This window comes from Rhodnius prolixus, unplaced genomic scaffold (genome assembly GCF_049639745.1).
Source record: "Rhodnius prolixus isolate KJV_2025 unplaced genomic scaffold, Rpr scaffold_2, whole genome shotgun sequence".
Taxonomy (NCBI): Eukaryota; Metazoa; Arthropoda; class Insecta; order Hemiptera; family Reduviidae; genus Rhodnius; species Rhodnius prolixus.
This window is the reverse complement of record NW_027411592.1, coordinates 15,931,781-15,948,652: the sequence shown is the minus strand read 5'-3', so window position 1 is coordinate 15,948,652 and position 16,872 is coordinate 15,931,781. Positions and strand designations below refer to the sequence as shown.

The 16,872-nt window shown below is 32.8% G+C and overlaps 1 protein-coding gene across 1 annotated transcript in view; it reads right to left on the bottom strand.

Moving 5' to 3' along the window:
• stg1 (stargazin-like protein) overlaps window positions 1-16,872 on the bottom strand; it is a 338,187-nt gene that overhangs the window by 23,031 nt on the left and 298,284 nt on the right. The window contains exon 3 of the mRNA XM_074118210.1: window positions 13,679-13,771. Coding sequence (XP_073974311.1) covers window positions 13,679-13,771 — 93 coding nt within the window. The remainder of the gene's footprint in view (window positions 1-13,678; window positions 13,772-16,872) is intronic.

Here is a 16,872-nt window from a genome sequence, read left to right as displayed (position 1 = left end):
TTCATTATTCAATCTATTCTTTTCTTTGCATTATCCACTGAGCCAGGTCCCTTGATAATAAAGTTGAATTTTGTGATATTTATTGCAGATAATAATACAACTTACTGAGCCACATCTTACTGAGTTTCTTTCAAATGAACAACTGCTTTAAAAACACAGAATTTGTACTCAATTGAAGTTCATAAGACTTAAGAGAATCTCAGGGTTCCCATTTTTTGAAAGAGTTGTTAAAAGATTCAGAAAGATGTCTTAGACTATGTTCCTTTGTCAGGTTACTTCACATTAACGAGGTATTCCGTCCTCATTCATATTCCAAACACGTGACCAGAGCGCTGCTTGTTATCATGCTACTTTTATTCACTCGTTTCCACTTCCCCCTCAAACGCTCATTCTGGTTTAAGAATCGAATGTATTATCGTTATTAGCTTTAAATTTTGTTTCTAAAATATAATTTAAATTCAATTTAATATAAGAAATTTTAACCAGAGCCACTAAAAATCAATCCAGAAGATACCATTTACGATTGATGGAATCAAGACCTCGCGACAGCCTTGTCTGCGCAGAGTTAAGCGGCATTATTTTAATTTAAGAAAAATTTGGAGAGGTAGACAGTAAAGATGTGTTCGGCATAGATGGCGATTCCAAAATCCTGATTAGCTGCCCTAAAAAAAAAACAAATATTTAGGAAAGTGTTCCTTCCCTTACACCGAAACCTTCAAATATCTGGCGGCTCGTTGGTGATGAGAAAACTAAGGCGTAACAAAAAAGAGAGAGATTTGCTGTAAGGAAATAGATCTTTTTAAAGATTATAGATTTTTCAACATATTTCTTCGAAGGGGTTAAATTGTGTAAAATCTGCGACCAAAAGCCACCAGGCGGGAGAAGAAAGTTAACGGCTTTAGGCTGTTTAGGGTAAGGAATGTTTACTGGGTTGATAGATATGTGGCCCGTTAAACGAGTTAGGGTAAAGACCGTTAAAAAAAAATCTCTGTAACCAACGTTTTTCAGTGGTTAAGCCGTTTATGTCAAATGGACACTTTTATTTTATTTTACCAATTCTTAATACTTATATAATGTAACTTATTAGGAAATTTGGGACTTAACGCTAGCAGAAGAAAATCAAGGACATAAAAAAACGAACAAAAAACATTATTAACGCAAAAGAAACAAAAGTTAGGAAGCAATTAAAAATAGCTTATTATTTAAAACAACTAATATCTTTTGTATTTCTTTTTGTTAATAATTATTACATTCTCATTTACATTCTCAACAGTTTTAAAGAACAAATAGCAAATGTGCAAAAAGTGATAAATGTAAGGAATTAATTTATTCATTACTTTGTCGAAGTACTACAATAAGTAAGGATACCTTGATTCATTACTTTTCATAATACTAGGCTTGGAAAATCTACAAGAGTTTGCGCAATCAAAAAGAGTCATAATACGCCCATTTTATAAATACGATATAAATACACAGAAAATAACGCCTATTTATTTTCGGTAGTGAAAACATTCAGAATAATCCTCAACAGCTACGTAAGAAGTATTCAAATAATTTACTAGAGACTAATTAAACTTTCTTTAAACAGAATAACAACATAAATACCTCTAAATATCTTATAATTTTGAATAAATCTCTGCCTGAAGTAGAATATTCAAAGTGACAGGCCTTAAACATGTTTGCATACAAAGATGTATTGCTCTAATTAATCTTGTTCTAGCTAAACGAGACTTGCAAGTCGATCGAATGATTAGGGTAATTAATTGGTGCCAGCAGATCAATCCCTGATACAGACTGACAAACAGTAGAACGGACAGAACCACACCACCAGATCGGTCTACCTTCAAAGCCTGGTCTGACTTACAAACGCTAATTTTAACTATTGTATTATAGCAAAGAAGAAATAGCATTATTATAGGAAATAAGTGTGTGGATTTGAAACATTAAAATGAATAATAATTATCTTAAAATGTTCTTTGAGATAAATAAATAAATAAATAAGAAAAAATTAACAAGACATGCCCTTACTCCTTAATTGGATAGAGTAATTCATTTTCAAGCTATATTAAAGAGCCTGGCACTTAAACGCTTCTTCACAACAGGAAAGAAGGTAATATATAAGAGGAGAAGGTCCCTTACTACATAATTCTGAAAAAAAAAAAAATCTATTATAAACGGCGTACTAAAAATATTTCAAGAAATTCTATCATGCGATTTGGTCAAACTCAGAATATTCATTTTGTACTCGTTAAAACTACATACGTTATTAAAGACCATACTCAGACGACAATTACACTGTTGAAGAAGACTGGTCCATCTACTGTCACACAGAAAAACCTTAAAGGAATTTTTCCTGTGAAAATGATTCAACTGAAAGTTCTAGATCTAAATGTAAGCAGCAACTGCCAAGTTTGGTATAATCGCTGGAGCAAGTACCTATGATGCCAATAAAATCTATCGGGTACAAATATCCATTTGAAAATTCCGCGATTTCCAGCACACATACGCATAAAAAGGAACAGTTTGTAAGAAAACCGCTTTTTCGTAGCTGATGAGACCTTAAAACCGTCTGCTTCCATATAACAGCCTCTACATCTCTTCTAAGCAGAGTGGGACTTCTTTTTGAATAACTTGATCCTAAAACATGTAAATGAAATTCAGAGCGAAAATCGAATACTGATCTCAACACTACAACACATCTTTACTTAGCGTCCTCTCGTATCTAACCGCTTTGCTATCGTGGAACCTAAAGCTTCAAATTTTATTTCACGTATACTGATTTTAACAAACAAGCTTTGTGTTCATGTTCCTTATGTCTGACAGGTTTTGGCTAGTCATCAATCTTCAAAAATTAATCATCAGAGTCGTGTAGAAAAAGTGGCTTCACTTACAAATTTTTTGTCATCCTGATAAGGCCTGGTTATGAAACGTGTAACTAATTGTAATATATTTTAGCCCAAAAATTAGTTGAGAAAAAAAAATTGCTAATGGTAGCTCCAAAAGAGTTTGGAAGGGATCACTAGTATCACTGTTACTCATCAAATTAATTAATGTCAAATTAATTACATGAGATAACTAATTACCAGTATCCAAGGTAGAAGGAAGAAAGATGAATGCTTGTTTTCAAAGAAAGTGGAGGTCGAATATTGTTGAAGTACGATTATTTAAAGGATAAGTAGAAAGCAAAATTAAGACAACTAAAATTTGCAACAACCCAAATAGATTCTACAACAAATAAAATGATAGACTAGTTTTACATTTTCAAAATCACTCTTTGTACAGCCCTACTTCTACTTAATAACTTAAAACCATGTGATAATAAATATTTTATTAATTAAATAATTCAACACAGTGAAAGAACTATTTATTTCTTTAGTTACCGGGTAAGAACATAATTGTGACATGCTTACCTTTACAGAACTAGTATTGCAGAGCATCATAAAAGACTGAATAATGACTGTTTGCCCAAATAAAGTGATAGCTGTGATTCTGCTTCTCTCAATTATACTTCATCTATAATTAAAAGTGGTGGAAAATTGAATTACAATCTACGGAAACTTGACGAAGACGGCTACATTAACCGGATTGGCAGCGAAGAGAAGTTGGTGTGAGTGATTTTGTTAGATATGCTAGGGTGTGTTACAGTTGCATTTAAGCTGCTGCAAAGTCCTGAGTTGAACTTGCAAAGCCGTGAAGAATTTGAGAAGTTCGAGTTTTCCTAAATTCCTGCTCAAACAAACGTTGATACAGTGAGTTCTTTCTGGTTTAACACTGATGGATAAGAGATAAATAAGAATAATCAGCAAAGTTGGAAAGAAAGTTTGTTTTTAGAAGTTATTAAGTTAATGCGCGAAACATCTCCCACTGTTGGAGGAGCCTAGCTTAAATAATTCTTTACTAAACAATTCTTCAGTGTATTCTCCTGCGGTCTGTCGGCTACCTACCGAACTACAACTATCCTATTTCCATCTTGCGGTACATTTTCTTCTCAATACACCAGCTCCTATGCGAGGGAAATTTTTTTCTTTCGTGAAGGTTTATCTCAGAGTGGTAGTTTGAACTTTATATACAAAGTTTGCCCATTAAGGGAAGAGGATCCTTCAATGATTTAGCCACCATATGATGATAACCCTATCTAACTATCAAACAACATATACTAATTTAGACAATGTATTGTAATAAACACATAATCTGCAATAAAATTAGTATGTACTAGTTTAGCTAATCTCCAGCTCAACTGCAAAGACCATATTTTACAGAACAATGCAGGTTTAAACACAGGAACCATATTAAATAAATAATTTAAGACACAATAAATTTGCATCATACAGCCACAACTTATACTTGCAGGAACTTCTAAAACTAATTACTTTTAGCAATTGTAAACGTTTAGTATCTGTTGATGGGTGCATCATCTAAGAAAAATTAAGAAAGTCCATCAATAAGCTTCCTGGACCGTAAAAAAAAACTTACCTATATAACATTGACACATAAAAAAGTACAATTTAATAGTATCGTTGGCATTTGATAGCTAAGCAGAATAAATTTAATTGATATTATGTAGTTCATCATTACTTTTTAAATTGGCTTTTTGCATTAACATCAAACGAAGTGCTTGACTACTAGCACTCGGATACAAAGCTAAAAGTAAGAGGAGATTCTGTTATATTAGTAATCTAACAAAATTTCCATTTAATAGAGGAACCAAATTTTATTTTTAGATCCATTAGTGAGCTATGAGAAGTAATTAGAAGAGAAACCAAAACAGCTAAAAGCGATAAAGTTGGAGGACAACAATTGACAGCCGGGAGGCTTGTAGAGTAGTAATAATGTAATATTTGTTGTAAGAAGTTCATTGCTGTGTTTGTGAAAACGACGGTAATACTAGAGTAGGAACGGACTGCCGGCGGGCAACATACGAGTTCTTCTGAACACCAGAAGTGAGAACTTTTGGAATAGAACCAACGGCCATTTGCTGTTGTTGTTAGTTAGCTCTACCAGATCTAAGACCTATTTAGCTAACAGCGCTCTAACTTCTTAGTGGCGAAACCAATCTTTAAGGTAGTTGCCCAGACAATTTCATCACCTTGGTAATAGATTTACTTTAAACAAAAACTTTAATCTTATATTAGAATGTCGAGATATCTGGTTTTCTTAATCTGATTCAATACAGACATGTTTCATACACTACCAACACACATGATATTTGAGCAAAAATTATTTACTTTCCAAACGTACTATTAAACAAATCTAACTTATTCAATCAATAAATATCAGTAATTGTTAATTGATGGTAAGAAATTTGAATTAATGATTAAAAATTCTCGCTAGGTTTTACAAGTTAATGCATGAATCCGAGATTGGCACACAGAGTAGCGCGAACATTTTTAGCGGAGATTTTTAGTGGAGTCCTGACGACTTCAAATGTCTCTAGTTTTCCTTTCCAACCAAATCTTTTAATAATGCGCAGGCCAGTAAAGGGCCGAGTAGTGTAGACACTGAGAGAACACTAATCATAATCGGACAAAAACAAAATATAAAATCATAAAAAATATATCTAAAATTGGAAATGATGATGGGTTTCTGCAAAGTCATGTCTTAAAATAATTACTAGAAAACCAGTTGTAAATATGGGCGCCAAATATTTTCTGTTTTTTAGAAATTTAGAAAGTGCTGTGGAATATTCCTTATTTTTCAGGCTACATTTTTTTGTCAAGGATTATTGCCCGAAGTTAGCGTAGGATTTTTTGTTCTTTTAGTTTTAAATAAACACTGACAGGACTGCCCGAAAGAATGCAGCTTAAATGGAATAGCCTGCTAACTAATACAGATACATAATATCTAAAGGGATCAACCTATCCCGACTAGCTATTATTGGCCATTATCTTCTTCAGTGCTATATGTCCCTAGGAGGATTACTGTACCTCAAATCTCTTTATAGTTGATATAATAATAATAATGTTTCTCGCTACCACACAAAAGTGAGACAGCATAAAAAACAAAGTTCCGATAGTAGAGAAAAACAATTCTTTAAAGAACTTGAATCTATGAACTAGATAACTCAAAAAATTATACTTGATGAAAATTTGGTTGTTATATTCCGTTGTAAATTTTTAAAATATGTAATACTAATGGGTATTTAAAATGTTAAAATGCTTTTTATAGTTTTAAAACAGAAATACTTAAAATTAATAAATGTATGAATTATGTCGTCTAAGAATTCCTGGAAATATTTTCAATATGATTTGGTGAATGAAATCATATTTATAGGCAAAATAGAACGCCTATATTTCAAAAATGCTTTTCAATATTCAGATGAAATTTGTTTAATTTTGCTTCATCTAAAGAATTTATCAATCTAATTTTTTTTTCACAATTTTTATTTAAAAAATAAATCCCTGAAATGTGCTTTAAAAGCATTACTTTATTATAGAGAATGACTTAAATTCTAAGCATTCATTTGCATTTGTTACTCACAAAATCCAACATTGACCAATTCGCTCAACGCAGCTGCTCACCAACTATCAAAACAAAATAGCAATTCAACTATATAATGAAGAAAAATGCAGCTAAGAAAAAACTGAGTTGCCGCTAATTGGACCAAGATCCGCTCAAATCGGACGTTTTTCTTTCTATTTTCATAATGTCTTCGGCGGTTTTCTCAGCTGATCCTGGCTGAACGATTTGCTGTAATCACTTTCCTGTAGATCATTATTTCAAGGTTCTCAGTTGCTACATTGTACCAATAGTTCCTTCCTGAACCGCAACGAGTTCCCATTCAGCTTTCTGATAGCCTAGATAACTTACACTCAGTAACCTAGCTCTTAAGATTCACACAGTCAAATTTAGAATACTTTGTGCCAGATTTAGATCCCTCGCAGAAGTGATAACCGCTAAGTGGTCCGCACACCAAACAGTCCTTCTCCAACACCCAAAAAGTCGACGTAGGTGATATTTCAAAGAAACGCAACTAATTTAGAAACCAGCGATGCTCTCGCCTAAATACTGCTGTACGCCATTCCTGCTTGGTTTCAGAGAGTAAGGAGCAGGGCTCTCTTAATTGTACCAAATCCGCAGTAGAAAACTCGGTACAAAGAACGTGTACTCCTGCGCAGAAAGTACACAGCAACAATTGGTTAAGATAAAAGGGTACTTCGAATATAGCGTGAATAAAAAAAACGAGGTATAAAAAGTGGTCGAGGCCCTCAGTAATGCATGAACCTTCGATAACCTCTTGGATTGTGTCGACGGTCAATCGTTCTATGTTATCATATAACAGAAGACAATTCAACAGCAGTCTTAATTCCAGCCAGCAGACTGGATTTTAGGATTTCCTGTAATTGCTTGTCTTTTGTTTCCAGACTACTTACACACCTTAACACTCCCTTACCTTGCACTAACACTTCCACACCCTTTCCATTGTCCATGTAATAGGGCTAGATTTATTTTACCTAGGAGCTTCTTATAGATCTCTGTTTGGAGATGGACAGTGTTGTCTGCATCAATATATATATATATATATATAGTAATCAATATAAGTAAGGTGTCTTGAAATTAGAAATAACGTTACGCCATGAGAAATCCCAGCAAATAAAAAATCAGGGCAAATGTCAATAATATTCAATCACACTCTGGCCATGTTCTCTAGAAAACATACAACCTCGAAAAAAAGTTCTCTAAATTGGGCCACACACAAGTGTCACAAATACCGGTACACTTCCTGGGAAATTGCATTTGTCTCATGAAAGATTCATGGACAGAAGACATAACGCAATCTGAAATAAATTGATTACGATTGTAGGGGGGAAAAATAAATAAAAAAAAAAACTCCTGAGGTTGAGCAAGTTGTTAGAAAGTTTTACTGTTACAGAAGCCATTTTGACCTAAAAAGTTTATTTGTTTATTGTTTGGCACTTCCACATAACCTTTCTCTCAATGAACTGAATTTTGATAGTTTGCTCTTTTTTTTTTTTCTTTTTTTAGATCAAAACAAAATTTATTGATCAATTCCTCCTTTATTACATAAATTCAAGAAATATTTACTTTTTATTTTTATATCTGCTTTTGGTGGTGATACTGGAAAGTAAATTTTGGGGAATTTTGTTTTCATTTAAAACAAATTTTACCGTTACCTATACGTCCACGCAAATGACATGCACAGATACTAAGTAGATGCAAAATTGAATTTCAGAATTGAAAAAGTAGAAATATGAAAATAGTTGGAGATATACGGACATGGAAAGAAAAAAACAGTTTGTTATGATCTGCCTTGGGCAGTTTGTAACAGATCTTCTGCTAACTAGTTACCGACAATTCCTCTCCAGTTACATAACGACCAGCCTTCATTCGAACCTCTCATCACTAAAGCCCAGGGGAATTCCACTTTCTTAGAAAGTTTATTGCCCTTTACCTGTGACTCTTGTTCACAACTTTACAATATATATAGAGTATATATGTAGTATAGAGCATATACGAGTATATAGTGTGTAATTCAATAAGGGTACATCCTAGGCATAGTTAAGTATTGCTTCCAATATCGACCTACTACCTACTTGCACCGTCACAAATTTACCAACAAATATTTAGATCTCCTAATTATTTATTTTTTCCTATAAGTGTTCAGCACCTTTGACCATAATCGTTGAAACGGATATTAATTATTACCTTTGGTCTCAAAATTAATATCACATAATGCTTCAGTAACAGTTATTGTGAATCAATGAAACCTTTAGAATGAACTAAATAAATAAGATCAAACGCGAATGTTGTGACAGGACAGTTGGAGGGTATGGTTAATCTTATAAGGGAATCATACAAAATTGCCCAAAATCCAGGGTCACAATATGAACCCTAAAGGCACCCTTTCGCTATAGGAACTGAATAAGATAAATTATTCTGTACCATTTCTCGATCTGAGAAGTACAGTACCTTATTAAATATCCAATGACACAATCCGTGGATAATAATGGCACAAAACGTTGGTCTAGGCTTTGTAGCCAACTACAAAGCAGAACGAACGCAGAAAAGCAATAAACAGAACGTATTCTTTCCTCCATTGGTTTCTTTATAATATTAGTAACTCATGTTTAAAAGTAAATTATTCTCAGATTTTTTTTTTTTTACTTGTAGCTTACTTTTTTGTAATGAGCAACAATAGAAACAGCCGTAGATCAGAAGCAACATATTGGCACTGAAGAGACTTAGAACGCTGGGAAGCAGCCTTTATAAATGACAAACCTTAACGTACATGAACCATTAAAATGCCTAAAAAAGTGAACTTCTTAACTTTAAGCAAATTAGTTTTTTGAAAACAGAAGCATAAAGATAATTCATTTTACTTCTTTTTTTTATTTTATTTGTGTGTAATAAGGATTTGAAAGTTGGAGTACAAATATCGTGCAGCTAAAGAAGCAAAATAATGTGCTAAAAACAACTGTGATTATTTTCGTCCCCGTCACAGAACCCTCAAATCAAAAATTATTAACGATCATGTTATTTAAAATAATATTGAATATAAAATGAAACATATTCTATTCAAATTGAATTCTCCATATAAATAAACTTTGAAACCATGATAATTTATCAATTATGTTAAGCAAAGAAAAGGGAAAGTTTTGGGTAATAATTTTTAAAAAGAGTTCAAATAAAGAAATGGACTTTAAAGCACTTGTGATTCAGTACAAATGGAAATCGGAACTCATTAAAACCAGGCATTCAAGAAACTTTTAAGAGAAATCCAATATATTATTCTCCTACAAAAGATTTTTTTCTTATTTCTGATTACTATAAAGATCAGGGAAAATACAACTAAAACCAGAGAGAGAAGAAAAATTAAATCTAGTTGAAAAATGCAATGGTGGGATTGTTTATAGGTTTTAAATGAATTAATTATTATAGCGTAGACATCAATAATTTATTTAATTTTAATGAATGAATTAAGTGCTAAGATTTAAAATTGATTTATCCAATTATAGTTTACCATTTAATTCAACACCTAGCAGAGGAGTACCCACAATTTTTTTCAACAAGGATTTAGTGTTGCTTTGAATGATATTAGTTTATCATCTAAGATGTACTTTTCCATTTAGGATACAATACAATGTTCCTTTGAATATATTTATAAATTAATTTAGAAATAAATTGAAGGTTAATATAATAAATTCTTTTTTATTTAAAGGTTAATAACTGGTAGCCAAACCTAAATAAGTAATTACTTTAAACGTACATCTTGGTATGGTTCACAAACGGCTTCAAGTCAGGAAAAGACATACGAGACGGGGTGCATTAGCTAAAGAGCTAAAGTATAGTTTAAAAATTTTTTGTTAAGCCTAAAGAACCTAGCCAGTCTTTTAAGCCAGAGAGTTAGGTGCAATATATTTTCAAAACTGAGATTATAAGGTAAGGTATCATCAATAAAGATAACCCGAGATAGAGAGAGAGAGAGAGTGAGAGAGAGTAGCTTTCTTAACTATCAAGTTCTTTGAAATTCATTCAGGTTAGAGTGGGACTTACAGCCAAGATATGTTTGCATATTGCCAGCGAAAAAGTAAGATATAGTTATTTACCTAATTTTAGTACGGTTCTATGCCAACAAAACCAGGCAGCTAATCAAACAGTTTTATATACGTATGTTGAAGAGTGTTGACAGAGAGAAGAAGAAGAACCTTCTTCAATATACATTCTTTCATAATCAAGGTCGTGCATGACTGACTGTAAGTTCGACTTTTTAGAAAAGAAAACCTCGTTCCTTTAAACTTTACCTAGAAGTTCCTCTCCAAACTCTTTAGTCTAATCAAACAAACAGGTCCAAAGGGACAAACCTAACTAGAGGGTGCCATAACGATCCCTCAGTCTGCAGTGGCTTAGACTCAGTCGCCAACAACCACGGTATATAAACTTAGGTCCAATTTTTGGGATTAGAGAATGGAGTAGAACACAGTTTACAATTAATTAATGTAAATTTAGAGAGTTGTAGGAGAGTTAAACCATTTAATTTGGTCTTGAAGCTGAAATTTCTTAAATTTAGTTTGTAGTCTATTCAATCATTACAATTTTTTTTTAGCTCATGATTGGGCCACTATTATTCTAATGGGAGGGGGTAGGTACAACTTCTAAATACCTCTTAGGGGCGCCAATGTTTACCAATTCTATGTTTATACTAGAATTAATTCCAAATTCTTATTTAAACATAGAAAACCTGGCAAGAACCCTTGCACGAGACTTTAACTTCTTTTTGTAATTACAATCATTTTTGCATTTACATCTTAAGTTTATTTTCGTTTTTGAAAAAAATTTACTCATGGTGGGTGTAGGGTTAATTAGTATGGACTTATTAGCCGGCACTTCAACAGACAGTCACGCAAACACTTGAAATTAATTTCACAGACTTCCTAGAATTCCAAATCCACTTAAAATTTTTAATAATGAAAAAATATAATGGAATTTGGATACTAACTGAGAACTGTCCGAGATAAATAGGTAAACTCAGTAGAATCAAACCAACAGCAACAAAAAAAAAGTTAAAACCAATCGCCTGAAAAATTATTTGTTCCAGAAGCTAGCAGATAAACTCCAAGATTATAGTTTCGAGGTGTATGGAAACTCTAAGAGAACAAGTATTAATCCATTTTCAGCGAAGCAGTGTACTCGCATACCTAATCGAAACTTACTTCCAATGTGCTCATTATTAAGTGTTATCATGTTAGTTGTAATTTAGAGAAACTTCGCTAAGACTTTCTAAGTAATTTAATCAACAAGTATGAAAAGCATTAATTCAAGGCATTGCTAGTTTTCCAACATGTGACAGTCACAACTTTATGTTTTAATAGTATTAAATATTTCCAGAGATCTTTGGTCTATATTGAAAGTAAATTGTTCTTAAAAAAAGATTACAATATGTGCAGTAATATATATGTTTGTAAATAATTCAAATCAGAAAAAATGCTTCAAAATGATCACATAGGCATTCATAGCGAATGCTCGAATGAAAGTATCGTACCTGTAAAAAATATAAAACAGCTTGGAAAGAAATGGAGTGGCCATTAGCGGTGTTGGTGTAGCTATCAAGAGGAAATTCTATACTCGGTGCCAATAGTGGAGAACATGAGCCAAGTTTTCCCAAAAAGCAAGGCAAGTAGAAACACAGTTTCCCTTTGGGAACTATATATCGTTGCCTAAAGTTATTTGAACTTTTGTCTCTGTCCATTTGTATTCCCATTAATACTATTTAAGTTTTGTCTTAAATGGAACTTCATTAATTTTAATAAAACAAGTAGGCAGTTTACAGTTAATTTTAAACTTTAAAAATATTTAGACATACAACGAATAAAAGCGAAAAAGTCAGTCAGTCATACACTGGCCCAAAACTTCGGTGCTCTTCATTTGCAAAAAATTATTCATTTCCTAAAAAGAATCATGGTTGCAAATTTCTACATTAACAGACATTTTATTCGAGGATCTATTCGACTTTGATGGATTGAACAGACTTATAGCGATTCTAAATGAACATTAGCTGGTGGCAATCAAGTATATTTGGGACAAGAAGAACCTAAACGATACACTTTTTTTTTTATACATTTCTTCTCAAAAGTCTTAGCGGGAGGAAAAGCAATCCTAACTACCGACATGAAGTTACGAGCTGTCATCACAGATCACTTGATGCTGGTGTCACAATTCAAGGCTTTCAAAACAACGCCTAAAAAAATTCATTACGAAGGCTCCAGTTGGATTCATGTTGCAGTGAAACAATTGGTTTATTTTATAATGTTTCTGTTACATTTTAATTAATTTCTCTCTCGAAAAAACAAGCTTACAATTATATTAAAAATATCAATACAATTTAATATATAAAAATATGTATAATTAAACTACTCTATTGTGTTGGTACTCTATTATTGAGCTCTATTGTGACCAATTGACTCGCCGCAACAAAAATTGTTTTTACTGTGAGAAATAGAAAACTAAGAAGTCATATTCTGGGAGGGCAATCATAATCATTCGATTAGAAATATTTCTTCGTCAACTAAAAGCTCAATGCTCATGATGCGTTACAATTCTCAAAATTATTTAACTGTAAAAGCCGTTCATATGCTTGTTCTTAAATCCTTAGTAGAGTTAGGACATTGGATGTAGAGTCCCGATAAGCGTCCAGCTGGCCAGCTTAGATATTCCCTTCTTGAGAGTATTTACAGCTCGTAGTCCGATGATGGACAATGATGGCTGTGGAAAGTGAACCCTGTTGACAGCTCTACAGTGAAGAGTTTCACAGCACCGATCACAGATGTGACGCGTGTTATTTACATAATTTAAATAAATTACGCGCATAAAACAAAACTGATGCGCGAGATCATTTTGAGGAAAATAAGTTCAACCAAATCTGTTTGTTTTAGCAACTGGGTTGTTTCATTGGGCAAGGGAAAAAAATGGGCTCGATGCAGTCAGCCAATCAATCGGGGACATAACCCGGGTGGTCCTCAGTCTGGGCAGGAAGACTCTTAGGTATGAGCAAGTTACTAGACCGCGCCTAATTCAGCAATACAAAGGATGGAAAACTAGTTTTGTTTTATTAAACAGCTTCAATACTATCAGTATACGTATAACTGAAATTTAATAGACTACTATAGGATCTATGATCCAGATGGCTGTATCATCAGTTAACCTTATTATAAGACAAACTCACATGGTATGGCCATTGTAGAATCATTAGGATCCGGACTATATTCTTCTTTAGGGAAGTATTCAATATTGGTGCACTGCAGTTCCTTTTCTCCAGCTGTAAACAAAAGAAAACCATAAATAAACAAGGGTCAAAACTGTATTTCCATTATTATTACAAGATTCTTTTCGGAATGGAGGGAGCAAGGTTTTCCTTTATTACCTTCTCCACAGATAAATGAAAAACTTAAAAAGAAGCAAACATCAGTGGTGATTCTGTGTGGAGGAAAGAAAATGGTTGAAAAGAAAGCGTAGCAGGAAAATCTAGAAAGCCAAAGTGGTGAAAAGAAAAACCTTATGTACAATTTTACATTTCAAATAATCAGAGTGTAAGGAAATGAGAATGTTTTTTAGTTAAACAGAAAAGGGATTATAGGAAAAGAGACCATGGCCAGTCTGTGTGCTACCAGATCCATAGTAGTCTTTCACCACCATAAACACTTCCCTGTCCCAACTTCCCTTTCACACTCGCAAACCACTTCTTTTTTCCAATTACTTCCTCTTGTGCCTTCTAATACTACATCTAATTCAACCCTTTTCTTTATGTAACCTTTGCTTCCATCCTGGAAAAAGGGTTAGTAGGGAAAATGGTCCAGGCAACTAAACTTCTTTCACTTAATTAATGATATGCTGTTGGAAAAAAAGAAAAGTTATTAACAACACAATTAAAATAGTCATGTCGTGCTGGGCTACCCTCAGATTTGTTATCTTTCACACTATCCGGATAGGGAATATCTGCTTTCACCTTTTTTTTAAGTATTGGTATCAAATTTAAAAAAGTTCAAATCAAGTGTAACTTTCAAAACATGTAGCTTAAAAGGAATCACATGGCCGTCATTAAGAATAATGGTGAGCTATGTATCAAATGAATTTTTCAATTCTAAAAAGCTGGCTCTTTTTCAACACACATCAAAAACTGGTGGACAACTTCCTTAAGCGAAAAGTCAACCATCCACTCTATCATTAATTTTCCGACAGAACTGATGTGTGCAAATAATTGAATCTAGTGTACCAACAGTCTAACTTCCACGTTGTGCACATTAAAGACATCTGTTGCATTCCATGAAGACAGCTACTCAAGAGGATCCTTCGCTACACGTTTTATACTATCTAAATTTAGGATTTAGCATCACCTTCAGACAGGTGTATCTGAAGTCACATGAGCACTCTTCATATTTCTCAACTGAAAATTAAAGCTGAAAGTGTAATCAGAATTTGCTAAATTTTAATGGATAGTGTAGTTCCGCAAGCATAAGTATCAAGGTACAAATGAAAAACTCTTATCTCTATGACTTTTCTTTTCAAGGAAAAAAAAAGGTAATGACTAATTTTTGGTTTTGGTAGTGTCAAGAACTCAAATTAGTTTTTATTCAGAAAATGACAACTACTGAATGCAAAATACATACATATATAAATATTTCTATTTACAAAGTTAGATTAATAGAGAAAATTTAAACAGCAAATCAGATAACAGATTTCATAAATTCTTTTGTACTGGGATAATTTACATAAATCTCTTTTTTCATATTCACATTTGTTATCATTTCGAATTATAGGATTAAAGTGACTTTTCTGTTTGTATGAACAGGTCATTTTATCTCACTTCTAACCCTCAGGGCTTGCTATAATCTTGAATTCAATTCTGTTTAAAAATCTTTCAAAAACAAATATAAAACTCTTTTTTAATACCTCGTTTGAAGTTCACTCTGCCAGTGTGTTGAAAATTGTAAAAGAAAGTAAAATTGTTCTTCAACGATTAGTCTTAAATGACTTTAAAGAAATAAAACGTATTGTGGCCTCCAAAATATCGTTTTTTATCTATGGCAATTCAAGTACGAATGGGATTTGTAAGTCTAACTTAATAATAATAAAAAAATGTAATTAAAGTCTAAAAGTATTTACATACAAATACAGATACTGGTAGTAGCTGGTAGGTAAGAGTACCAAGATTATTTAATCCTCTTCATTTTGTTCTTAATTAAATTTTACATTCTTAATTACAACCTTAAGAGATTCTATTTGTTGCTGGGAAAACAGACAAAAACCCAATTCTAATTGTCTAACCTACAAAGTGCCGGAGCCTTCAGGGAATTCAAAAAAAGGTGGTTCTTTCTTTTGTTTTTGATTATTATTATTTATGGGAGAGGAGTTTTTCTGATCTCTTCGAAAAGTCGTTTCTTCGAAAATAAATATGAAATCAAGAAACATGTTTCTGGAATTAATTCCGACGATTCGAGTATTTTGTATGAACTTTCCTAAGTTGTTATTGTGAAAAGAGTATTTCGCAAAGTAAAATATTATTTTCTGAATTATAGGATCAATAAGAAAAGTTGTATATTAAATAAAATTAGTAAGAATAAGGGATTATTAAGGTGGGAATTGTGAGAAGGAAACAGAGGGTGTCAGATTAGAAGAGTCCCACATGATTGATTAGCCAAGCTAAGAAAGGAGGCAATTAATTTACAGAAATACCAGCGAAGGAAGGTCACACAGTCTGGAAGGAGATAGACGACAGTCCTGGAATATAACACGTCTCCCACTAATTGTCTCACGTTCTCCCACCTACACTGAATATTAATTAGAATCGTAAGGATGAATGCCAGATAGATGGTGACAAGTAATTGCCAAAGCGAGTCACAAGATTTAGTACTAAAAACTAATTTTATGATAAATTAAACAATTTTTTATTAGTTTCATACTATAATCTTGTAATTATTAACTGCGGAGAGAGGCCGAGGTAAAATGCTGCCTCGAATATCTCTGGTAATAGATAGTCAAACAGTAAATGCTTTATATGTAAAGAGTGCAATACGGGATATGGATCAAAAGTGTTACTTACACCTTATTGAAGAAAACCAAGAGAATACCTTCATTTCCTCATAATACATTACTAACATCTACTTAGGGAGAAATTTTACACAATATTTTTTTAAAATGAATGAGGATTAAACCTAAACTTCAGAAAACTACTTATATATTTAGTATGTATATGTTACATGACACTAGGAAAAAAAAAGATTTGGAATTTGGTAAAGAAAGAAATATACTCGTAGTTGGATAAATTCCTTCAAGTATCTAGATTTGGTTAATGTTGAAAAGGTAGAGCAACAGAGGCGCTCAAGGAGGACTGGAGACGCAAGTAAAGCCACTAGAGTGTAA